This window comes from Macrobrachium nipponense, chromosome 41 (genome assembly GCF_015104395.2).
Source record: "Macrobrachium nipponense isolate FS-2020 chromosome 41, ASM1510439v2, whole genome shotgun sequence".
NCBI lineage: Eukaryota > Metazoa > Arthropoda > Malacostraca > Decapoda > Palaemonidae > Macrobrachium > Macrobrachium nipponense.
In genome coordinates, this window is record NC_061102.1 from 36,438,675 (window position 1) to 36,466,006 (window position 27,332).

The following is a 27,332-nucleotide window of genomic DNA, read 5'->3' on the forward strand; positions in this document are numbered from 1 at the left end:
GTGGTATAAGACGATCCCCAATTTTTAGGGGTGAATTTTAGGATTAAAGGTCGTCTTATATGTGGAAATATACGGTACTTACAACAGTAGCTTCTGTAGTATCCATGCAAAGTATCTGTTTAGATTTTAGTATGTCTATTACTATGTGTTTCTGTGTACACATGGTTTCCTGGAGTAAGCACTATGTTCTAGAAATGTGTCTGAGTGGCCATAAAGACAGGTAAAATAATGTGACTGGTAATGAAAATAATGTACCGTAGGTTTCAAGATGGTTTTGTGTCACGGTCTTTATGGAGACTAACCCAGTCCTCCTGTAGGACCGTGAAACTTTCAGTGTTCCATGCATGGCACACTGTCAAGTTTCTTCTAAGCATCCTTTTGGCCCCTGCTGAATAGTTTTTCATCTTTCTTTCCCTGCATTTCCTTTCAGTCTATATGTAGCTTCAACTACAATGTATTTCCAAAAATCCTCTGTCATATTAGGAATCCTTTAGGTGAGTCCTAGACATGAGACTAAGTGGTCTGATTAGACTACCTGTTATAAATGATAATTAACAGTGTAGCCTGTTTAGAATAGTACACCATCAGTTAGAAGATACATTAACAAGACTACTTATAGGCCATACTAGATTTTCACATGATCATTTGATGTCAAATACACATCCAGACCCAATGAAATGTAGTTCATGCTAGACACCAATGACTGTCCAACACTTATTAGTTGATTGTCCAATTTGGAGCCATCAAAGAAACTTATATTTTCGAAACAACATTAAAAGGCATTCTTGCTGAAAGCAAAGATATCTTATTTAATAGGATCATCATGTTCCTAAGTAAAACCAGTTTCCTAAATAAAGTTTTTTTTTTCAGGATTAATTCCTGAAAACCAGCCCGAGAAGAGCCGTTATTAGGCTCAGAGGTGTGGATAAACTAATCCTTTATAATAATAATAAAAATAGATGGGAATTTCACTCATATATGTTCATTACAACCCAATTAGGTAAATAGCCTTAATTCTGTGTTGACACTTCTGTCACGCCAACTTGTCGGTCTTTCATACTACACTTGTGGTTAGATGTATTCTCAAGATGCTCTTCCAAGATTAGTAGTATTTTACATTTTGAGTGATACCTATGCCATTCATATACTTTTTACTTACTGTTCTATATAATACTGGTGGTTTTTATGGCTAGAGCAATTTCTGTGTAACTGGAATTTAATATTTAGCTTTTATGGTATATTTATCTCTTGGTGTCACCACCCATAATATGAGGATCATTTCTTGTAGTAATCACTCTTCTTGAAGTTTCGTCTTGCATAACAGGTTTTAGAGAATTTTTGCATGGTCACTGTTATTTGTGTTTGGCCTTATTGGCCAGTATTCCTTTTTGCTCAGGCAATCTAATCTTTTTAATTTGTTACAGCATGTCATTCTGTCAGGTTTGTTATTGGAAGTTAGCACTTTTGCCATGGTTTGCATGTACATATTTGGAAAATTCTGTTTTCCTCTTGGGTATATTTTATTTGGTTTTGCTTGACAGATTAGGGTTTTCTGAACAACAGTTCTTTGCAGTGCATCTATTGTCCTCTTGATACAGCACTTTTTACCAGCTGTTGATGCTAATTTTTATTTGTTCATATACGAAACAAACCTTCGGTCTTAACATTAGGATTTACTAGCACCAAGCTGGAAACCGGTAGAATTAAAATTACACTTGTAAGATCCAGGGACTAATGGCATCTATACCAGGTCACGGGGCATGTATACCCAGAATGCCCACGGCTACCTGTGACCCACCAGTTATTTTCCTACCGCCTTTAAGATAAGACGTGTTACTGTCTATCTGATTTAAAGCCGGTTTTTCAGTTTGCCCGTTCTTTATCCATTTCATTTTTTATTTTTCATTCCTATTACCTTTTCTTTCTCCGAGTGTGATCAGTGTGTGGTAAGAGTGTATACGTGGTATGATGGAGAATTTGCCTCAAACATCGGATCGTCTACAGTTTCGAAGAGGAGACAAAGGAAATGCCCAGGAGTCAGTGGCTTTCCATGTTCTAGGTTCCTAACTTCGGTGTCGACGGATCCTCATCCAACGTGTAGTAGGTGCAGGGAAAACGTATGTACGGTTACTAATCCATGTTGTGTTTGTCGCGGTTGGTCGGTGGAACAGTGGAAGAAGTTCTATGGGAAAAGCCAATACAAAAGGAAGGTGGTGACGCCATCTTTGGATGACCAAACCTTACCGGCTTCTTTTGTATCGGCAATAAACCAGGCTGCTCCATATGTTTCTCCACCTGCTACCTGCTTTTGATTTGTCTCATACCCCTTCGGTTTCTCCTAGCGGTTCAGTATCGGAAACGTCAGGAGGGGCCTTGGGTAATCTTATGAATAATATGCACTCTCCTTTGTTCCCAGCAAGTAGAGGGGGAGATCCGCCATCTTTGTTCCAGGCTCCTGCTCCTCAAGCGCATAGGTTAGATGGTACGTGGTGCTAGGCCTACCAGGCGTACCAACCTTGGATGGTCTGCTTGCGCATTATATGACGTCACGGTTCCAGCAGGGTCCGGCAGCGCTGAATGTTCCTCATCCCCCCCCCCGGGCTTTGCAATTTATGGAATTAATGCCGCGGCTTCACCATTACACTCAGTGTTTACAGCGATGCAGAACGTGGGAGGTAGTTTGGCAGCAAACGTGCGGTTGCCAGCAGAAACCTCTCAGTCTCTCCCTGCGAGAGGGATGACGTCACAGCATACGTCACACTCCGATATGGCAGGCATGATGATGTCACAGACCGATTCTCGGCCTATTTCGCTGCACCCAGACGCTAATACGCCTTCTGACCCGTCAATGCAAACTGTAATGCAGAAATTACAGGATATAGAGAAGAGAATGATAAGAGAGACAAAAAGAAAAGTGTGATTCGCCTTCTTCGTCTTCTTCCTCTAGTTCGGCGTCATCGCTAAGTCCGATAACGTCACGGCGAGCGCCAGTCAAGCGTTGGAGGAGGATTCGGGAGTTCCTGGCAGATCCTCGGGCTAAGAGAGAAGAATCAATTCTTCCTCATTTTTCGGACTAAGACTGTCATTTCCAGTCAGCAGGAAGGTCAGGAAGTCAGTGCTATTAAGCACAAGGTTAGCAGACGAAGCCGTTCGCAAGAATTCCGAACAAGCGAGAGAGGTGACGGCCGGCGGGCTTAGACCGGCCAGATGCGGAGTTTCGGCCAGTTGCGGATCGCAAAAACTACGATACCCATCCTCGGTAAAAATCGACGTTGGCGGCAAGGTCAAAGGGCAGGAGGATGGAATGCGGGTCCAGTTTCGCCCGTAAGGCCGTTCAAAATACGTACGAAGGACGATAAGGCTCCTATTAAAAGTACGAAAAATAGAGAGTTGGCAACCTCGGCGGATACGTTCGTGAAGGCAGTGTCCGTCTGGATAGAAGGTCGAGGCCGGGCTCGCCGACGCTCGAAAACGATGCCAATACTAATAGAGACGAACTTATATCTGTCTTAAGGGAGCCATCATCTTGGAGATCTAGACGAGATTCTCGCTCTAGATCCGTGAGCAGAGAAAGAGTGAGACGTTCTCGTTCCCCTGCTGACTATCCAGGGATCGAGCCAACAGCGGCAGCAAAGATCAAAGAGACCGCGGCCGTAGGGGCAGGCGGCCGTGGAATTCCGGGCCGTCTGTCAGAAGATAGGGGCGGAGACAACATCCCTTAAGTGACTGGAGAATGGTACACTAGAGCCGGAGGAAGGAGAAAAACCAAGAGTTTCTGGCCTTGTATGCAGAGGTGATTGATTTGATTCGTCGATTCAAATAACCTTTCAGGAGAAGACAGAAGAAACACCGGCCAGTATGCTTCCGCCTGGAATTGACATGGCATTTGGACTAAAGAGGGATACAAAGGTGTCGTATGAATTGCCTTGTTCGCAGTCATGCGGAATCGGTCTTGCAACACGTAAACTCAAAGATTGCAGGGAGGATAATTTCTTAAGATCTAATAGATCATTTAAATTTATTCCCCCTCCAATGATAAAGCAAAGGAAATATTATACGACACCGAAGGTCCCCTTGCTGTCTAGACAAATGAACCCTAATGTTGTAAGGTTAAGGCCTGGATTAACCTTGGATCAGGTTAAAATGGAGTGCCCTTCGATGATGTACCAAGAGGCTGCTACGTTAGAAGCAACAGGTTCTTCTGTCTTTCAGCTGCTTCTTGGTTAGACCTTTGGTCAACAGCAGTGGCGAAGATTGCATCCTCGGAAGCAACAAGAAAAAGTAGTGGATGAACCATTGTTCATAGATTACTACAGTCAGGTTCCAAGGCGATTGCGTACCTGACAAACGTAAGTGCCAATGTTTGGGCAAATATCCTGTTAATGAGGAGAGATGCAGCGTTGGCTAGACTAAGCCGCAATGTGGATTTGGATTCCCTGTTAGCAATGAGGAATGGGGATATCTTGGGATCGCAACTGCTGTGCCAGAGGTCATACTGGAAGAGAGGGGATAGATAGAAGAAGGCTGGACACTAACGATAGGTTGGTGCAACAGGCAGTTAGGAAAACGTCTAACAGTCAAACTACTCCTTTGGAGGGAAGACAACAGCAGATGTCTCGAAAGAAGACAGTGAGACATAGCATCCCTAATAGAGTCACAAGACCCTCTTCTCCAAAGAGGCTAACTCATCGGCCCTTTCACAATAGGAACAACAGAGGAAGGGGCAATAGGGGAAGAGGGAGAGGTCTCAGAAGATAGGATGGGCGCCTCCCATCACTCGGCCACACCAGTGGGGGGTTGCCTGGCAAATCACTGGAAGGTGTGGCAGGAACTAGGGGCAGCAGCAGTGGGTGGTGGATGTTCTCAGGATCGGGTATTTGATCCCGTTCGAGGTAACCCCGCCAACCCTGACAGATCCACCATTACCCCACGTCACTTATGCTCACAAATCTCAGAAGGCCACTATTCTTCAGGACGAAGTGAAGAAGATGATGGAAAAAGGAGCTGTGCAACAAGTATGCAGTCCGGCAAAAGGCTTCTACAGCAGGATTTTCCTGGTACCCAAAGCCAACGGGGAGTGGAGGATAGTAATAGACCTGTCAACGCTGAATCTGGTAAGGAAAACCAGTTTCAAGATGGAAACTCCGAAAAACGGTTCTACAAGCAGTCAGAATCGGAGACTTTATGCTGACAGTCGATCTAAAGGACGCATACTTTCAGATACCAGTCCATCAGTCTTCAAGGAAATTTCTCCGCTTCAGTCTTGCAGGGAAAGCTTTCGAATTCAAGGTCCTGTGCTCGGATTGACAACGTCTCCTCAAGTTTTTACAAGAGTGATTTCACCTCGTGTTTCGGCGTGGGCGCATGCCTCAGGGGATCAGGCCTAACTAGATATCTGACGATTGGGCTGGTGATAGCAAAGTCCAGGGAGAAATTACTCAGGGACAGGGCGGCGGCCCCTCCTGCAGCTTTGTCACAGCCTAGGTATTGTGGTAAATCAGGAGAAGTTGCAGTTGGATCCAAGTCAATGTTTGGAATATCTGGGAATGGTGATAGACACAACACAAGCCAAAGTATTCCCGACAGACCAAAGAATAGAGAAATACAAACAAGTGGTGAATGCCTTTCTGGGAAAACAGACACAGCCAGCAAGACAGTGGCAGGTGGTGCTGGGAATCCTAACCTCCCTGGAGAAGCTAGTACCACAAGGAAGGCTACAACTTCGGTCCCTACAATGGAGGATGAAGGAGTTTTGGTCACCAATAGTAGATCACCCGTACGAGCAAATTCCCTTGTCGGCAGAAGTGAGGAAAGACTTGCTGTGGTGTTGAACGACGACAATCTGACAGTGGGTGTCCCCCTTCAACAATCCTCCCCAGACCTCTTGCTGTTCTCGGATGCGTCACTAGAAGGCTGGGGAGCCCATATGGAGGAGTTGATGATGTCAGCAAAATGGAGTTGCAAGGACAGAGAACTCCATATAAACGTGCTGGAGTTGAAAGCAGCTTTTCTGGCTCTACAGGAATTCAGGGAGAGAGTAAAGGGACACTCAGTGGTATTGATGTCAGACAACACCACAGTAGTAGCTTATATAAACAAGCAAGGAGGCCTAGTTTCTCGGCAGTTACATGTGATGACAGTTCAACTTCACCAGTGGGCTATAGAGAACCTGGTAGACATCAAGGCCAGGTATATTCCGGGAAAAAGAAACATAGTGGCCGACAAGTTGAGCCGCAGGGGTCTAGCTTGACACTTTGCCAATTGGACTGTTTCCTTTTTTAAATACATTGTTGAACTTTGTAATTATTGTTAATGGTTGTAAACTATTTATTTCATGTATGCATATTATTTTTGGAAAGAGGTTTTCTCTAAGAAAAGAATAATGCTTAAAAGGTAAATTTTATTAAACAAATGAATTACACAGAAGTTACATAAAAGCTGCATTATTGGAATAAAAAAATTAAGAAAATAAAAGATTATAAAGATAAAAAAAAGTTAAATTTCACTAAAAAGTTGAATTATTGGAATATAAAAACTGGTTAAAATAGCAGCTACATAACTATATATCTTAAGAGAAGTTATGAGCAATTCCTCTCAGATACGGTACTCTTAAAATATTTCTGTTCTCAAACTGTAGCACCACTGATTTCATACGATCATCAGCTTCTCGGAATTTCTTCAATTTTATGGGCGGTGTTTGACCAGCAATCCACTGTTCGTAATAAAGATCTCTTCCTCGTTGCACCCTTTTCAAACTATCGATAAACTTCCATATTGTAGGATGTTGCATCCATAGTTCATTTTGCAGCCTACGATGAGCAGCTTCGGCATGATTGTTGGTTCTATCCTCATCATTTATGCATCGTTCATAAACATTCCAAATATATTCTCGCCTTGCATAGTCTTCTCCTTTCACATCTCCAAAACTCTGTGATATTATCAGCTCCATGTCTATCAAAAACGTATATATAGCCATCTCTCACAAACTTTCCTTTGCCTCGCTGTGAGAGTATACCTGATGCCATTGTAGAAGGTTTACTGCAACTGAATATTTTAAACTCTAAACTTGATAAAATCAATATTTCCTAAATAGGTAATCCTAGCCTTTCCAAAAAAAAGGAGAAGAAAATAGTTTACAACCATTTTTGTAAAGTAGCATTGTTTCCTTGTTACTTGTTAATTGACATTTACTGTATTCAAAACCATTCTTGTAAAATAGCATTGTTTCGATGTTACTCGTTAATTAACATTTACTGCATCCAAATATTTTCAGAGAGAGAGTGAGTGAGAGAAAGACAGACAGACAGACAGAAATAATTTTTTCTTTATCTCTTCGTCTTATAGATTTACTGTATCTAAATATTTTCTGTGAGAGAGAGAGAGAGAGAGAGAGAGAGACAGAGACAGACAGAAATAAATTTTTTTCTCTCATCTCTTCGTCTATGGCCAGTTGGGCTGCGGCCAGTCGGCCCCTGCGGCCAGTTGTGCTGCGGCCAGTCGGCCACGGCCAGCTGGGCCATGGCCAGTTGGCCGCGACCAGTTGTCCCATTCCCGAGCCGCAGGGATCAGATTCTGGGAACGGAGTGGTCCCTGCACCAACAGGTAGTGGACAGGATGCTCATGTTGTGGGAAGGACCGATCATAGACCTATTCGCAACCAGGTACAACAAAAAGTTGGAAGTGTATTGTTCAGTAGTCCCAGACGCAGAGGCAGTAGCCAGAAGATGCGCTACACGCCCTGGGACAATCTGGAGTGTACGCATTTCCTCCATTTTGTCTAATCCGTCAGGTTCTGAACAGGGTAATGCAGTCTCAGAACCTCAAGATGACCCTGGTAGCCCCGTTATGGCCGAAGGCAGAGTGGTTTCCAGACCTACTGGAACTCCTAGTAGATATGCCAAGAGAGTTACCTCCATGGAGCAACCTACTGTGTCAGCCGCACGTGGAGAGGTACCACCAGTCGGTGAAGTCCCTATCGCTTCACGGGTGGAGACTGTCAAGTATCTCCTCCGAGCGCGAGGGTTTTCGCAGAAAGCAGCAACTCAGATGGCAGGTAATATCAGAAAATCATCTGCGACAGTGTACCAAGGAAAGTGGTCAGCATACTGTGATTGGTGTCGTAGAGGAAACTTGTCTCACTCGGTACACTATTCAGCAGTTAGCAGACTTTCTGATATATCTCAGAACAGAAAAACATATGTCTGTATTCTGCAGTGAAGGGGTACAGGGCGGCTCTAGGCCTCAGTCTTACGAATGAAAGGAGTGGACATCGTCTTCATGGGAGTTGGCCATGCTGATGAGGAGCTTTGGAACAGTCATGCCCACCAAAGGAGCTAAAAGCCCCAGATTGGGATCTGACCAAGGTACTGAGTAGTCTGACAAAACCCCCCTACGAACCACTAAGGCAGTCCATGGATAGGAGCCTGACCCTGAAGACAGTCTTCTTATTGGCCCTGGCTTCAAACCAAAAAAGGGTGGGGGAGCTACATGGCCTCTCATATATCATAAAGCACTAGAGAGGTTGGAGATCAATGGTATTGAGTTTGTCCCAGAAATTCGTGGCAAGACCCAAAATCCAACAATAGTAGACGCAGATTCGACTCCTTTGCCATACCTTCCTTGGCAGACTTTGTAGACAACGACAAAGCTGAGATGCTCCTGTGCCCCGTCAGGGCACTAAAGGGAGTACTTAAAGAGAACAAGGCACCTCAGGCCGGGGTGCCGGAGTTTGTTCGTAAGTACAGGACGGAACAAGAAGGAAGTGTCCAGGAATACAATATCGTTTTTGGCTAAGGGAGACGATCAGAGATGCTTATACGGCAGAAGACAGAGGGTCAGATAGCCAGGTGGGAGCTAGAGCTCATGACATCAGGGGCGTGAGTGCTTCCCTGGATTTAAGAAGAAACATGTCTGTGGATAGAATTCTGAAAGTGGTGGGTGGAAACGCAAACAACTTTCACCTCTTTTTATTGAAAGATGTTGCCCATAGATCCTTGGACACCTTTTCCTTGGGTCCAGTGGTGGTGGCCCAACAAGTGATATAGTTCATCCAGTGCCCCTGGCGGGTCAGTTTGCGTCTAGTCTAAGATGAAGGTATGAAAGTAGAATGAATGGGATGACTGGTCTTTTTTCTTTACTACTTTCTTCCTATCCTTTAACTACGGGCAATATGAAGGAGAGTACCGTCATGTGCTGGAACGGACTAGATGCAGGTGAGCTGGTCAGCCATACTGTGAAGCTATCTTAGGTGATGATATACTTTTCAGTAGCAACACACCCCTCTGGATAATAGGGAAAGAGGGGGTTGAAGGTGGATCCAGTTGCAACGGACAAGAGTAAACAGTAGAATGGTATCTACACCCAGTGGGGGAAAACCAATAGATCCGCTTATATCTTTGGTCCTAGGTTCATTGTCCATTCTCTTAGAATTTCCCTATATATTCGGAAATGGATAAGGCCTTGGGCCCAAAACTACCCAGTCAGTTGTAGAGACTTACCTCCCTCCAATAGTAAGTCTATCCTAATGTTAAGACCGAAGGTTTGTTTCGTATATGAACAAATACCAAATTTGTAACTAATTTGTATTTTTCATAACTAACAAACCTGAGGTCTTAACAGGTAAAGGCCCACCTCGAACCACCCCTCTATTAGTCTAAACTGGGTTAGAAATATAACTGGTGGGTCACAGGTAGCCGTGGGCATTCTGGGTATACATGCCCCGTGACCTGGTATAGATGCCATTAGTCCCTGGATCTCACAAGTGTAATTTTAATTCTACCGGTTTCCAGCTTGGCGCTAGTAAATCCTAATGTTAAGACCTCAGGTTTGTTAGTTATGAAAAATACAAATTAGTTACAAATTTGGTATTTTTTTTCCCAACTGAAGCCTCATTTTTATTTTCTTCTCAAGTGAGTCTAAATTTATCTTTTTCTTGCCTTAGGTTTTACATTTCAGAGGATATTGTTGAAAGATTAAAATAATTTTGATTTCATGTACACCTTGGAGGGTAAGGTTAGATGGCTTGGCGCCTCACCCACAGACTATGAAGTTATGAAAATTGGGTGGAGGAGAAAGTTTCATATTGAACTTGATCATGTTGGAGTGGTAAATACAGGAGGGTTTTCCACATTATCTATATACTGCAAGTGATAATAATGTTCCTCCTTTGAAGGGTGGGGAGTTAATCATGGACAAACTATATATTCTCTCTTTATGAAAATACGTAATTTTTCATCCAAACATGATGGTCTAGCAATGGCACATGGAATGGAAAGTAAGGGTTATTAGTATACAGTTGCATAGGTATTTAACAAAAAGTGAAAAAGAAAAGATATTAGCAACTGAATAACATTTTAACTGTTTGCCCAATGATAATATATGCTGTACCTTTGAAAAAATGAAGACCGACGAGTAGTTAGCTGAAATAACAAAGTCAGATAAAAAATTATAAATGTTATGTATGGACAAATACATTATTAAATTTTACATTGTCATCACAATGACTCTTGAACATTCGAAATGTCTTGGGAACCCAAATTTCACAAAACATTATTTAAGTACTGTACCTCCAATAATTTACAATATTACATGAAATTAAAAAAAATGAAGACTCAAAAAATAAACTGCTATGGATACCAAAAAATTTGTAACCTTGTGATAATTGAAATGAAAAATTTTCTAAGACAATTTGTATTTTTCATAGCTACAAACCTTCGGTCATAACAATAGGATAATTTCTAGTGCTTAGCTGGATCCAGTTAAAATGCAGATGAAAGCAAGGAATCTTGTGAGATCTGGCAATGCGTGCATATGTCGGGTGAAGAATGGTCAAGACCACGCACCTAAGCCACCACATTAGTCTTTCCCAACTCAGGATGTCTTAGCAGACAGAGGGGTGGCTAGAGGTGGGCAATATAATATTAAGACCTCAGGTTTGTAGCTGTGAAAAATAAAAATTGTCTTAGAAAATTTGTCATTTGCTCATACATGAACAAACCTTCGGTCTTAACAATAGGATAGACTCATACTTGGAGGAAGGTACAAGACATCCTAAACTGGCTGGGGGCCTACCCACCAGTCCAGTTCCAGAAGAAATAACTAATGGAGAGGGACTGAAGCCTGTCAGAAGCTAGATAAATTGATATCTAACCACTCAGACTCTGAGTGATGTACAATGATATATGGGAGAATCATTGTAGTATAGGGAAAGAAAGAGTAACTTTGACTGTTCAATAAGAAACCAACACACCAGGGTTTGTTATCGCTCCGAACTCCTCCTTGCCAAGGAGTGAAGCATGTGCTATTGAATAGATGGTTTGATATTTGTTTACTAAGCAACCACACTATCAGTATGACTACCTTACTCACCTGTATCAGACCAGTCCAGCGGATGACGTGTCTATTCCTTAACTTGCCCGAAGGAAGAAGGAAAGGTACAAGAGACAGGAGACCAGCCAACTCCCTCATTCTCTCATCCACACAATTATCGTAGGTAAGATACAAAAGTGCCCTGTTAAGGGCAACTATGAGTTACACAACCTGTTGGGCAGCCACCACAGGACCCAGGGAAAACGTGTCCGTAGATCTGTGGGCAACATCCTTAAGATAGAAACAGGTGAACGTAGATTGGCATAACCAAGGCTGAGAGAGGTCAATGTTATGACCTCTTGCCCAGCCGGTTAAGAAAAGACTTGACGCAGTGGCGTAGGTGCGTGGTCCTTGACTATTTTTCACCTGACATACGCATGTGTTGCCAGATCTCACAAGATTCCTTGCTTTCGTCTGTGTTTTAACCAGATCCAGCTAGGCACTAGAAATTATCCTATTGTTAAGACTGAAGGTTTGTTCATGTATGAACAAAGTTGTAGTAAAAGCAATCACTGAATGTCTCTAAAGTTGTCAAGATTAAACTAACTTGGCAAAATTAACATTAAATTTAAATTGCTGCTCAAGATAGAGATGTAAATATTGTAGTAAATATGGACAACTGAGAAAAATCATCACCTTTAAGGAATTATGTGCTGTTTGGCCTTTCCACATTATAACTTGCATCTTGGTAGAACAGTATCTGTTTTGAGATTATTAAAGTTGTGTTGTTTATGTTGGATGCAATTGCAAGTAAGAAACTGATTTTCTTCTCATAAAAAAATGGGGTAGTTGTAAAATTGTATCTTGCAAACCTACAGCAAGACCCAAGCAGTGGTAATAATTACAAAATTATTTCTTTCATTTTGTTGTTTTTGTAAAGTGAGTTGGGATCCTAATAGTATATACAATTCTACTTGAAGTTCATAACCACTGAGGATTTAAGTATAATAGGAAACAATGAGTTAAATAAAATAGGTAACAGTAAACATATCCTTTGATATTCAGTACAAAACTTCACACCAGATGTAGGTATTCTGTTTAAAAAAACACACGCACATTTGTAGTCTCATATGATTCTTCATAATTATTTAGCAGATCATACATTTTTTTCCAGTAGGGACCTACTGGGAATGTTTGATCCCAAAGTACAAACCTGCTGGTATGTACTTGGGGATATGGAGATTGGAAAAAGGATTTCTGAAGAATTGTATTTATAGCAGGACCTTTTTCTCTTTACTATTCATGGTGTTAATTCACATATGGATGCCTTTGCATTTTATATCAAGCCTCATATTTGCAACATGCTCAATACGTCCTTAACAGTGATATAAAGATGATAAATACTTAGGTTTTGCCTAATGGTTTGTTAAAACAAAATTTATTTTATGTACAGTGCCTAACTTTTTCCCTCTGTGCAGCAATAGGATTGATTCAGTGGTGCTGCTTTTACCTATAGCTTTGCTTTTTTATTTGTATGTGTATTATTTTGGACTGTTTCATTTGAAAGAAAGCATCTTTCACCTTCTCTTAGACAGATTTATAATACCTAACAGGCCACTTCTTTCACATTTACTTTGAAGGACTCATGAGTCCTCAGATTACACAATTTGGAGACAATTCTTTTTATATAGCCAAGGTATGGAATCTTTCCTCCAATTCCGTTAACCTTCTGCCCTACAAACAACAGATAAGTTGCATTCCCCACGGGAGGTTATCATTACAGTTTAGTTTACGAGACAGTAACTGAAAGTGAAAGGAGGAAGGCAGTCAACCTAGCTGAAGGTTGGTGCTGCAAAGGATGTTTAGTTCCATTACAGCGTTCCACACAATGTACAGGAACATGGCAAGTGCTATCTCTACAGGCTTTATAGTTTTTAGTTACTTTCTTTTGGCATGTGATTTTGTCCCAGTTGCCTATGCATGAAAAAAAAAACCTTGTGACTATGTCCTAAATTTTTTATTAATAGGTAATTTAGGCATGCATAGCAAAACTGCATTTTTATATATGAAAATTACTGTAATGCAAGACTTTTTGAAGAGGTTCTAAAAAAGGGATTTTGACGAAGGAAAAATCTATTTCTGGATGATTGGCTCGTGTCGCCCTATGAAAGGATCCTTAATATCATTCTTTCTAGGCAAAATTAATAACAAAATTACCAGAGAAAAACAAAATTAAGAAAATCGTCAGTAAAAAACTGATCGCTCACTCTTTAAAAGAAGTGTCGGTATGAGAATAGGGGCGAGGTGAGAACACTACCACGAGACATTCACCAATTAGATCTTCCAATCAGAATCCCCACAAGAGAGAGCTGATACTAACGGGCGATGCGGCCGCTACTACTACTACTAGGGGACGCCACGGACAGCAGCGCCCCTAGCGGTCATCCTTAATCTAAGAACATCTTGTCCTGCAGGGGGGGGCAATCAATACAGGGGGGGGGTGGGTTTCATAGGGCGACACGAGCCAATCACCCAGAAATAGATTTTTTTCCTTCGTCAAAATTCCCTTTTCTGGGCTCAGCTTCGTGTCGGCCTATGAAAGAGTACCAGAGAAACAGACAAGATGGGAAAAAAGGACAAATGAAAAACAGTTGTAAAATGAGGGATATAATATAAGTAAATCAGTTATTACAGCATATAAACTAAGTACTTAAGGCTAACTTATTTTAAACAATGACATAAAAGAAAGTTAGTAATGTAAAGTACTTAAAATTACAGTAAACAAAAATAGTAAAGTACAAAAATGCAGTGTAATTTAACAAAATAGATTTACTTAGATAACTTATATACAAAATATACAAACACATTGTGTCCTACCCTAGCATAAAAATAAGGGTAGGTACACTGAAGTACATTATCAGTACATAGTGTGGATGTCCCTAGCAAAAAAAAAAAATAAGGGACAATCCACTAATATGATCTCAGCGGCTAAGGCTAGAATATCCGAGGTAGCATGGCGATAGGGTGAGGCATGTTGGATGAGGTAGGTAGAGAGGAGACTGGATCTATACTACGACTACTATACAGTATCAGGGAAACAATGTTTCCCGCTGCTACTGCAGAAAATTTTAAAGATTCCAAGGACTTTAGATAATGACGTTTAAAGACTGTCGGAGATTTCCATCTCCCAAGTTATACTTTTTTTAAAAGGGAATTCCTCAAAAAAAGTTTCCATAAGTTGCGAAAACAAAAGTAATTTCTTAATTTGGGAGGTTGGGCTACTTCCCGCCCTGAATGTTCATTGTGGCTTTTTGTTTTGGAAAATGGAAAATCCCAGGATTGGCTTGTTTAATGAAGTAAAGGATTTGTTGCCTAATACCTTTACTGATAAAGTACCACCTTTTTCTCTCATGAAGAGAGAACCTGAGGATCTGAGGATGTACGAGATAGAAAGGCTCTTAAAGTTGATACTGGGCAGAGAGAAGGGTCTTGCGGAAGTGGGATGACTTTCCAAGGGGCCCACCTTGCAAGAGGATCCTCATTTTTAGCCAAAAAACTACGATCCGGAGCAAGCAGAACTTCTCCTGAGGGGAGGAATTCCACATGACCCGCATCTCTGATAGAGCAGCAGTTCTGAAATTCTAGCTCCTGAAGCTAGGCTTAATAAGAATAATGTCTTTATAAGAAGCATTGTGAATGTACAAGACGAGTTGTCAGTATCTGATGCTAGTTTGAGGACATCATTTAAGAACCATGAGACTGCAGTAGGCCTTTGAGAAGGTCTAAGTCTAGCACAGGCTTTAGGGATAGACGTAAAATAAGATTCAGTCAGATCTATCATGGAAACCTAACTGAAAGATCTTCTTCAAAGCCGAGTTTATGCGTAGTAATAGTGCTAGCTGCTAAACCTTTCAAACAAGGATCTGAAAAAGGATATAGCTAAATTAAACTGTCATTGGTTGTAGTGTTTGATTCTTTCAGGAAGGATGCTAATTTTTTAACAGCTGAGTCATATTGTCTAATAGTTGACTCCCCTCTTATCTGATTCTAGGAAGAGGATGTTTTGTGGATCAATGTTAGCATCTTTATTAGCCGCAAACTTCATGAAGTCCATAAAGTTACGGGTCTGGAGAATTCCTGAGGAAGCGAACACAGTCCTCATTTGTACTGATTGTGACAGCTTGGGATTGGAATCCGTTGAGGTCGGAGACCCAATTCCAGAAGCAGAGGATACCAGTTGCTCTCGGGCCAGTCTGGAGCAATCACAGGGCTACTAGTCCCTTGAAAGTCCTCAGTTTGCTCAAGACTTTCAAGAGAAGATTCACTGGAGGAAAAAACATAAATTTTTCTCCACTGATTTCCAATCTAACGAAAAAACAGGGCGTCCGTGGCATAAGCCAGAGGGTCCAGGTTGGGGGGGGGGCCACATAGCAAGGGAGCTTGTGGTTCGCTTGTGAGGCGAAGAGATCTACTTGGAGGACCTGGGACTCTCCGGCATATCCACCAGAATGACCCATCGTCTAGGGACCATTCTGATTCCAGAGGGACTGACCGGGACAAGGCGTCTGCTATCACATTTCTTACCCCCGCAGGTGAGTGGCGGACAGATGCCATTTGTGTTTGTTTGCTAGGGCAAAGATGGCTATCATGACATGGTTCACATGCTTGGATTTGGACCCTCCTCTGTTGATGCAATGAACTACCACTGCACTGTCCAAAACTAGTCTTAGATGAGACTTTCTGGGGGAAGAAGTCTCTTCAGGGTAAGAAATACTGCCATTGCTTCCAGAACGTTTATGTGGAGCTGGCGGAATTGAACTGACCAAGTCCCCTGAACCTGTTTGAACTGAGAATATCCCCCCCACCCGGACAGGGAGGCATCCGTGTGAATGGTTAACACTGGAAGGGGATATTGAAGGGGTACCCGCTTGGCCAAGTTCTTTACTTTTGTCCATGGACGGAGTTGATTGCGAAGGATCTGTGGAATTACTGACAACTTGTCTCGAGATTTGGCGTTTGCTCTCGATCGCCAAACTCGATTTATATCTTTCAGCCTTGCTTTCAGGAGGATATCTGTCTGAAGCAAACTGAAGGGAACCTAGGATTCTTTCCTGGCTTCTCCTTGATGTTTGCTTGCATTTGAGAAAATGTCTGACAGACTTTGCATCTCTTTCCGCTTTTGGCCACTGGAATGACAGATTGTGGGAAGACAAATCCCATTGGATTCCTAGCCACTGAAAACGAGACTCCGGAGTAAGTCTGGATTTCGTTTTGTTTATCTGGAACCCAGATGTTCCAGAAATTGAACTACCTTTTTGGTGGCTTTGAAGCATTCCTCGACTGTTGGTTGCCCAGATCAACCAATCGTCGAGGTATGATGCTTATCAATTTATTCCCTGAGTTCTCAATTGTTGCACAACTACTTCTGCTATTTTCGTGAATACCCTGGGGGCTTACATTCAGACCGAAGGGCAATCACACTTTGAATGAGAATGTCTGATTTCCTAGCCTGAATCCTAGGAATGGGCGGAAGTGTCTGGCTATAGGGATATGATAGTATGCGTCTGTAAGATCGATGGAGCATGTGACGGCTCCACGAGGAAGTAAGGTCCTTACTTGCGAGAGGGTAAGCATTTTGAACTTGTCGCAACGAATGAAAGAGTTTAGCCTTGACAAGTCTAAGATTACCCTTCTTTTTGTTGAGCCTTTCTTTGGCACGCTGAATAAGCGACCTTGAAATTTTAGATGCTTGACTCTCGCAATAGCTCCTTTCTGAAGGAGTTCCTCGCATAATCTGTCAATTCCTTTGATGGTACTTGGCGGAATGATTTGATTGGAGGGGGATCTTTGATCCAACTCCAACCCAATCCTTGGACACTATGCTCTGTGCCCAATTGCTGAACCCCCACCTGTGACGGAAGAGGAACAAGCCTCCCTCCTACCTGGGGAGCCTCATTGTTGATGGGCGGGTTGACCTCCACGCCCCCTCCTCTGAACTGCCTACTCCTTGCCGCCCTTCCTGTGCCACGCTGGCGAAAGTGGCCTCTCGCCCTACCTCTCGATTGCCTGTTAAAGGGAGGGTAAGCCTGACCTTCATACATAGGGTTGAAGGCCGGCGAGAGTGCGTAGGAGGTCGAGGGTTGTGACTGAGGAGACAGCAGGAGGATGGCTGGGTCTGCTTTGGATGTAGAAGGTTGTCCCTGTTGGGTAACCGGGACGGCCTGAACGAATTGCTGCTGTTGCTGGTGTTTTTCTGGTAAGGCTGGAACCTTTTACGAGACTTCTTTGGTTTCTTACCAGCAGCGGGGGCGGATTCTTGCTTCCTCTTAGATGAGATACCCCACCTAGCTCTAAGGCTCTGGTGAGCCTAGCAGCCTCGTGGTGTACCTCATTTACAGCAGACTCTGGGAAGAGATCCGCTCCCCACATGCTGGAAGCCAGGAGTCTATTAGGTTCGTGCCTAATAGTGCACTCCTTCAGAACGTGCTTTCGGCAATTCCTCCTAGCTTGGAAAGAAGTCGAAAGCATCCGTCTGAACCGTCTGAAGCTGGGAACCTTGGGGCCCAGGAATTTATTGAAAAAAAACCCCAAAAGGTTTTTTCCCGTGCCATACGAGAGAGCAGCCATCTCTGTGATAATCAGAGAATTGAGGGACCTGCCAAACCTAGTTCGAGCGTCGAACTCTGCCTGAATCAAGGAATCAGGCAGCCTTGGAAGCTTTTCGCCAAACTGGTCCATGGCACAGTCCGGTTTGAGCTTACCAAGCGTGAAAGTGGCAGGGCAAGTTCTCCCACAATTCTCCGAAAGAACTGGGAAGAGCGGAGAAGTAGACTCTGCTTCCCTCAGCTGTGGCATGGACTCATCCTTGAGGACTGCCTGAGTCGTTTCTACTATTTTGTTAGCGAACGGAAGAGAAGCCTCCTCCTCCGTCGCAAAAATAGTAAAAGGACTCTTGAAAGCCTGGAGCTTGGTGTTGGTACACTCCCAGTCCTCAAGGCAGTGAAGCCATTCGCGTTGAGCGTGATCTCTACTATAGAGAACGTTCTCCCTGGAGATCTTGTCCTCCTAGTGAGCGCCGCTACGGTCAGCCTAGCATAACCAATGAAAGGCTGCGTCAATCCCGGAGGATAAAACTCGAAGTCCTCAATCCTTCGAGTTCCACACTCCGGGACAGAGATCATACCATCTTTGAACGGAGCGTAAGCGGCCACTCTCCATGGGTTCTCCATGGAGAAAGCTGGTAGCGACTCATAAGGTGGAAGCTGGAGAATACCAGCACTTGCTACTTGGGAGACTGGAGAGGAGCTGAGCAAGCCCAGCTACTCGGTCCTCATTCTCTCTAACTCTGTTAGAGAGATCTTGGATGGACTGGCCCGACTGAGAAGACGAGTGCTCGACAGTTGTGCGAACATCTGCTCGAACTTTGTTCCTAGGGCGGAGACTTGTGAGCCAACCATCTCACCTACCTGTTGCATCACCACTGCTGAGAAAGCAGTGGGATCAAAGGTGCTAGGTCCCGCTACTCCAACCGGCGTTGCCGGAGTGGATGCGGTGGAGGCCGGAGAAGGCATTGGCTCAGCGGTGATGGGCGCGAGCGCGAGTTCTCCTTAGAAGACTTGCTTCTAGAGCTCTTTGAATATGAGGAGCTCGGCTTAGCCTTCACCGCGTCAGCATAGGAAGTCGAAGACTTCTTAGCTGAAGAAGACGACGACGACTTTTTTTAGAAGTCGTCTTAACAAGGGTCTTCGGTTCTCTCTGTCCCTTCTCCTTTGGGGTACAGAGAGAGCGGGAGAGCGGGTAGGGATCTCAGATCCCAAAAAGCCTTGGAAAGAAGCAGTAGAAGAAGGGACAGGAGAAGATCCAGGAGCGCCCAAGGAAAGACCTTGGGCACCCGACACACCTACCTCAACCAACAAGTCCTCAGCACCTACCGCATAGGCTCAATATTAAGGTCCAAGGTTGCGACGTCCGGGACCGTCTCTTGCGTGGCCACGACCCCGAAAGACTGCTGCATCTCCTGCTGGATGGAGGCTATGAGGGGCTGCAGATATGGGGTCAACATACCCTGTTGACTTGCCACCAGGGAAGATCTGAATGGCCAGCTTCTTGTCAATATGTAAGGCTGGCCTTTGGCGGCGTTCTTCCCGCAAGCCGCCCACCCACGCTTTCAGGGTTGCTAGGGCGACTTCCCTCACACCGGCAGCCTGAAAGAGAAGGCGAAATGAAGCTTCTAATGACGGAGCGGGGTTAACAAGCTTATGACTAAGTGTGTTAGTAAAACGATAAAAAAGTCTATAATCGACTTACCCCCTCCACCAGCTGACTGACCAGGTCGTAACAGATGGCGCAGGCTTCCGGGTGCCAGACGATCATGTCGTTGTAAGGCGTGGCACACGGAGCGTGAGACCTGCACTCATCGTGGGCGCCAGGGGTCCGTATAATGTCGCATTGCACCCAAGGACCTGACAGTTGGTAGCCTGTAAGTGGAAAGATACATAAGTATCAGGAGAACACTTACAGTCTAACAATTGCTCCGCTGGTGCCGGAGTGAGAAAGTTAGATTAAACCAGAGCCCCGCCATACGTGTGGTAGTAAGATGGTTGGTTTGTCCAAGGCTACGCCGGAGACAAGAGATAGAATCCAACCAGGTGTGGTGGTGAAAATGAAACCACGACGGACAACGGCGGAGATGGTATACATATAATTAAATATATTTTAGAATTCATCGTAAAACTAGGGATATCCTTAAAAATAACAAAATAATTGTCAAACCTTTCCCCCCCGTCTACTAGAAGAGTGCCCGGGTAAGAAGCAAGCTCCCTTCCGGTAGCGGGGGGGAGAAAGGTAAGGATATAGTAGGCAAGCAATAGACCACTAGTAGTGACCACCCGCCGCTGGCGGAGCCAGCAATCTATAACCAAAGGTGCCCCGGCTGCGGCGGAAGGCTCCGTTCGTTATAGTGGGGGAAAGGTGGCTGAGCAACTGGGGAGGGGGGGAGGGTTCTCGGCGTAACAACGGCGGGAGAGAGAGAGGGGGGGGGTGGCCTACTCCTCCCCGTCCCAACAACTACCCGCTCGGTGACCCAGTACCCGATAAGTGGTCGCCCTATACCCCAGCTGGGGAGAGAACCCTGGCCTCCTCAGAGAGGGAGGGAGGAAGGCAACCGAGGTTGTCATGGCAACCAAGGGTCCCCCAGACCCTCCCTATACCTGGTAGGGAGGGAAGGGGAAGGGTAAGGTGCGATGGAACACGTGACCGCAAGTGGCCTAAGCCGCGATAGCAACACAACCGAGAAAGGGCCCACGTGAACCAGGCTGTACAACACATGGGACAGCACCTAGGGCTAGCCTAACACCCTAAATAGAACTAAAATTACATCGTAAAGATGGAAAAGACACTTTTAGTAGAAGAAAAAGAAGCCCTGAGAGGGCAAAAACTGTTCCGAGGAAACAGAAGCCTACTCGGAGCCAGCGATAGCCGATGAAGAGCAAGAGCCGGGATGCTGGCTAGAAAACAACACAGAATAGCCCTAAATACCAAACTAAGAGAATTGGTAAATGGGCTAACCTAGCTAAAAAGGCGATGTAAAAAACGATGAACGTGATATAGTAAGCCCATAAGTATAAGAAGTCCCAGTATGGAAGACCGGGAATTCTTAATGAGGCAGCATGGCGCCGCCACTAGTTCGAACGGGAAACCGTATATGACCTATTAGAAGAAAATACTGGTTCCTGGAAGACTAAAATACGGTAAAACACTACTTATGAGGCACTTAACTTAGCCGTTGCGATGGCAGCACGTTCCATAACGGATGATGAGGTAAATCCAGAAAATAGTACACAAGCAAGAAAATGCGTATAACGCTTGGCGCTAATAATTAAGGATGACCGCTAGGGGCGCTGCTGTCCGTGGCGTCCCCTAGTAGTAGTAGTAGCGGCCGCATCGCCCGTTAGTATCAGCTCTCTCTTGTGGGGATTCTGATTGGAAGATCTAATTGGTGAATGTCTCGTGGTAGTGTTCTCACTCGCCCCTATTCTCATACCGACACTTCTTTTAAAGAGTGAGCGAGTCAGTTTTACTGACATTTTCTTAATTTTGTTTTTCTCTGGTAATTTTAGATTAATTTTGCCTAGAAAGAATGATATTAAGGATCCTTTCATAGGGCGACACGAGCTGAGCCCAGAAATAACTTTATTACCTACATGGTCTTCTCATGAAAGGTAATTTGTAAAAACTTAGTTTGATTAATTTTGTTTTAAGCTTTTATTTTGCCTTTACATTTTGTTTTGAGATTTTATTCTGCCCTCCAGTGTTGAGTAGTGTGTGTCAGTTGAAAATCAGTAGTGTGTCTACTGACATACATCATATGTTTTACATCACTACTTGAATTTCCAGTATAAGAATTTTGTCTTATCCTTATCCTTTCCAATAGTTCTTGTAATCTTCTGTATAATTTAGTTTGGTCTTTAGCCTTTGGCAGAAAAATGAGCCATGTTATTGTCTCTTGATAGATTATGCACAAAGCTCTGAGGAATGTTTTCGGGTAGAGTCTTCAGAGTTTATTTTTAATTGTAATATTTTTATGACGTAAATCACTGTCAATATTTCTTGGCCCTCAGGTCTTTCTGGGTATGTGCTTACACTGTGGAAATTTAATTATAATTTTTTATGTAGGTTAGGTTTAGTTGAAATAATTGCAGTTACTGCATCATAATCAGAAGATTGTTTAAAGGTTGGATTTCTTACTCCTTAGGTTTTAACATTTTATTAGATGACTATGTTGAGTTGCATAACTGTTCAAGTTAGCATATAGACAGTTTCAATCATAATTTTATTATTACGTATTGATTATATATACATATATATATGTATATATACACGTATATATGTAATTTTGGTTTGTGAGCAAATCTTAAATAGTATTTTATTCTTTACAGGATATTCCGAAATAGCTATGATGAACAAAAGCTATATTTCCCTTCTTCCGTGGGCGAGGTATATAACAGGATTATCACTGCATTGCAGTCTTGTGGCAGAAAAAGTATTAGTAATCCTTGTTCCCACATATTTACCAGATAAGTTTTTGTGACATTAATTTTTTGTTGTAATTTAAAAGTAGTGTAGTATTTATAGATTTGGTTGTTCAGTATCAGTACATTTTTATCATTCCATGGCAGTTAGCATTACTATCAGTTCAAAATTCATAGATAAATGTTCATTACTTTATTTTTACATGTATTATTTGATAACATGGAAAGGGCACTTGGGTAGATGTGTGATGGTTTATTATAGAAACAGTATGTCACTTTTGTGTTTTCAGTCATGATAGTAGAGTTGTTTAATATCTGGCTTTTAGTTACTTAGATTCAAGTCAAGATCTATGAATTTCATTGAATTTTGCAGTCTTCAAATAAATACTACTATGGCTGTTACCAGAGCTTTGTTGAATTCGTGAGTTTGTTTATTTTTGTGGTTTCAATATGTTTATATACTTATGCAAACCAATTTATTTTGTTGTGGCCATAGTTTGATGATCATGACAATCAGCATACCATTCGAATCATAGTAACATTAGCACCAGATATGCCGTTGAAGGTAATGCTGAGGGAGTAATCTCCTAATGGGACCTCACTAGTTTGCAGCTGAACTCATCTTTGTATTTGTATACAGTACATAATGAGTTCTTTGTTGCAGTATTGATTTTTCCACCTATTTCTGCTTTTTAACCACTGCAAAAACTGAAATCACTCCTTGTATAGCAACTAAACTGTTATGCAGAATATGGAATGGGGCAACAGCATGATGCTTGGAAATTGGAAGTCAAAACAGAGGCAAGAAAGGTCAATGTTGATGGGGTCTTGTCAAGAGAATTTTCAGTAAATTCAGGGTTGCCAAAGAGAATGTTACATATTTCACTTCTGCTTTTGTCTTTCTCATACAGTTCATAATGAAAAAAAGTGGTCAGAGTCAGAATACAAGTATTACATTAAAATAAGTATAGAAACTAAATCTAAGAAAATCTGAATTAATGAGGACAGAGTATGTACCAAGGGATGCAATAACATTTAGATGGAGAAATGATTTATCCATTGCATCTTTTAGATATTTAAGAAAATTAATAGCCAGCACATGTTCTTTTAGGTTGGAATTTAGTGAAAGACTAATAAAGGCTAATCAGACAATGGGCAGGCTGAATAGATTTGGATATCAAATAGATTGAAATTGCATATAAGTAAGATTAGACAGTTTAGTACAATTTGTATTCCTATACAAATATAAGATTTTATTGATTTGAGAAAAAATATGGGAAGGGAGACAATATATGCAGAATTTCACAGAGCCCCTTAATGTCACACAGCCTTGGAGGTGGTTATGATTTCTGCTTTGCATTTGTAGTGAGAATGTGATTTTATTGGGTGTAATGGGGGCATGGAGTTCATTTTATTTTTAATCACTTGTGTAACTGGTTTACTTGGTCATATATATGACTATGTTTGTTGTGTTATATTTTTCACAGTCATTTAATGCTTATTCTTGAACGTTCATGTGTGTGTGTTTTTTGTTGGGTTTTATTTATGTTTATTCCAACCCTTAGTGCTGAAGTTTGTGTTTGCAAGAGGTAACAGATTTAATGTTTACAACAGTTACATATCTGTGCATATTATGTAGGCCTCAGAATCAGATGGCTATCAGGAAGGAACAGATAAGATTTGCCATTTCTTGTGGTGTAAGTTTGTGACAGGATTTGTACATCCAAGTCTCTGCATGTTTTGTTATTTTTCATTGTGTTTTAAAACTGGAGACTCCATTATTACACTATGATTCTCTCACTTCCAGATAAGTTGACATGAACTGGCACAACTTTGTCTTATTCCTTTATTTCATCATGTTATATCAGTTTCTAATTATCATGGTTACTGATTCTTTTTACATGCGTATGGAATGCATATTGACCAATGAGTCATCGTGGAAACAATTGGCTAGCCACTGAACTAAAGTGTGACTTTATTCTTAATTGTTATTTTGGTTTTATTTGATATTGTTAACTGGAGTCCTCATTCATTTTAGTGTTTAATAATTCATTACCAGTTTTAAAATGACCAAGGTGATATGGTGATCTGACTTTTTCTGTTTTGATGGGATCATTGAAATTGCAGCTTTTCTGACAGAAAATTGTGTGAAAATGGTCATTTGGTCACACTTTTTTGTACCAACTTTGACTTACATTGGCAACTACTGTGTCCATGTGTAATTCAACCTTCAAAGGGACTTTATCAGCAGTCATAATAATAATAGCAACAGAGATATGTGAAGTATTAATTTATTAATTAACTTTGGATGAGCCTACACTAGCAATTGCTTTGGGGTTCCTCAAGTCAGAGAATAAGTGTCATATTTTGCACTTTAAAAATTTTCGGAAAATGGCGCTCCAAAAACATGGGGAAACACCGACCGGGGTGTAGGGGAACCCTCATTGACATATGAATAGGTAGAGGTGACCCACCCAATAAAAATTTCCTGTTTTTAGCATAATGACACTGATATTGCATCACAATTCACTAAATATCACCTTCAACTTTACACAAAAAACACATGTTTACGGTTGTTAGTTCCCCGCACCATATTTTTGTTTTTTGGTTTTTTTTTCACGAGTGTTGTGGCATCCACTTCGAAAAGACACTATCCCTTGGTAACGAAAAGACACACTTCATTTCACTTGATAACATGTCAATATGGCTAAGTATTGTAATGAAACTTAACTAAAAACAATTTCATCATATTCATGGACGTGAGACACTATATGAGAAGCGTGAAAAATTACAACAGACATCTAAAAAATCAATAATTATTTAAATATTGAACGACTTTAGTTGCCCATTTACAGAGTAGTTCATTGTTTAATAGGCAGCAGTTTTGGCATTTGGTTTTTAAATAATGTCTAAAGTATTTGGCTAAATAATTGTATAATTGATGACTTTAATTTTTTTTCACTTTATAACTGTATTAACTTGACTCTGTCATTAAGTGTTCAAGATGAAAGAAATTTGGATGATTTTAACAGATGATGGGAATTTGCTATTATACAGCTGTAAAACGTACCATGAACAAGTTTGGTTGTTAGGGGAATTTAATTTAAAATTCTCTACAGTAAATAAGAGGGTGACTACATGTTAGGAATCACTTTTCTTTAATCCTTTTTGTACTATTCTTGAGTAATTATGTTTATAATAGATATATATTACAAACACACACCACACACACACACACACACACACATATATAATATATATACACATATATATATATGTGTGTGTAATATATATATATATATATATATATATATATATATATATATATATATATATATATATATATATATATACTATATATATATATATATATGTATATATATATATATATATATATATATATATACTATATATATATATATATATATACTATATATATATATATATATATATATATATATATATATTATATATATATATATATATATATATACTATATCTATTATATATATATATATATATATATATATATATATTATATATATATTATATATATATATATATATATATAAATAAATATACACACACAACAAAATTTCATTAGTATGTAAACTCCTCTTTATATAGTATTTTTTAGTATCGTAACCTTTCTTGGCAAAAATAACAAAGGTTCAGTTTGGCTACCAAAGAAGTCGCTCTTTTTATTATGCTAGAAAATTTATGACTGCTGTATTATTCAAGAGAAATCTAAAGTTCATAATTTATTACAGCATTTATTTCCCTGTATTGACAGTTGTATCTCGAGTTCATTCCTTCTTTATTACAGTTTGAACATTTTCATTCAAGCTTTTGTTTTATTATGCTTTCTTTTTGTAACAAAGCCATAGGGTTTGACTACTGTGGTATAAAATATTGGTTGTTCTTGAACTGTGGTCCACTGTAATCTAGAAGTCCTTAATTGTTTTCTGCACTTGGTTGAATGAAAATTAATACGTAGTAGTAGTTGAGGATTTGTGCATACAGTAAAAGATTCTTGTGAGGAATGAAACATAAATGGTTTTGGTTGACTTAGTTATATGGAGTGATTTGGTCTGTCTGTTATATTTAAAAAATTTTTAAACTCCAACTTTTCATGTTCTGAAGTACTAGGTTTTCTATTCACTGCAAAGAATATGGTTGCAGATACTGTAATAATTTTCACTTAACCATGCACTCCAACTCTAGCTGTCATACATAACCATGCACTCCAACTCTAGCTGTCATACATGTTTGTGTGATGGAAACTGTAATGTTCATTCTAACTTTAAGCTGTACATTTTGCAAAGAATTATTGTAAAATTTTATATCAGACCTCACCTATTTCCAAGATTACCCTAACTATATAAGAATAGTTACACAATCTCTTGTCATCTTGAAACTCCAAAATATTTAGATCTTTTATATATACATAAATACACAAAGTGAATTAACATAAGTATTTACACATTTATATACAAAATGAGTTAACATAAGTATTAGCACATTAAATTTGGAAGTGTAGGTACTTTTCAAGAAAGAAAGAAAAAGAAAAAAAGCCTTTTTTTCTGTTGTCATTTTCATATTCGATTGTGAATCTTGAAAGCTTTAATCTATCAAGTAAGACTTAAATTTTCTTTCTTTTCTCCCTCACTTGAGTACATATGGACATCCATTTAAAAGTTTAGAATTTTAAATTATCCAGTGATGATGATAATTGATCATAACTCATTATAATTAGTAGCTAATCATACATATATGCACAGTATCAGAAATTCACCTTATAGATTATGAGAATTATTTGTTGCTTGAATGCCTGACACTTAACCAACCTTCATTTGAAATCTCTTTGGTTCCTTTATTATACTGAGATTTCTTTCTGGTTTACTTGAATCATTGGCTTGAGTGAGACAGCATTCGATATTTACTATTATTAGTTGTGTTCCAAAAATTTGTCTACAAAGCTACCCAAAAGCTGTT

General features: G+C 41.0%; 1 protein-coding gene across 1 annotated transcript in view; it reads left to right on the top strand.

Moving 5' to 3' along the window:
* The window catches only part of LOC135212692 (huntingtin-interacting protein 1-related protein-like), a 233,418-nt gene extending 210,694 nt beyond the window's left edge, over positions 1–22,724 (top strand). Inside the window, exon 15 of the mRNA XM_064246371.1 lies at positions 22,245–22,724. Coding sequence (XP_064102441.1) covers positions 22,245–22,259 — 15 coding nt within the window. The 3' untranslated portion in view covers positions 22,260–22,724. The remainder of the gene's footprint in view (positions 1–22,244) is intronic.
* The last annotated feature ends 4,608 nt before the right edge of the window (positions 22,725–27,332 follow it).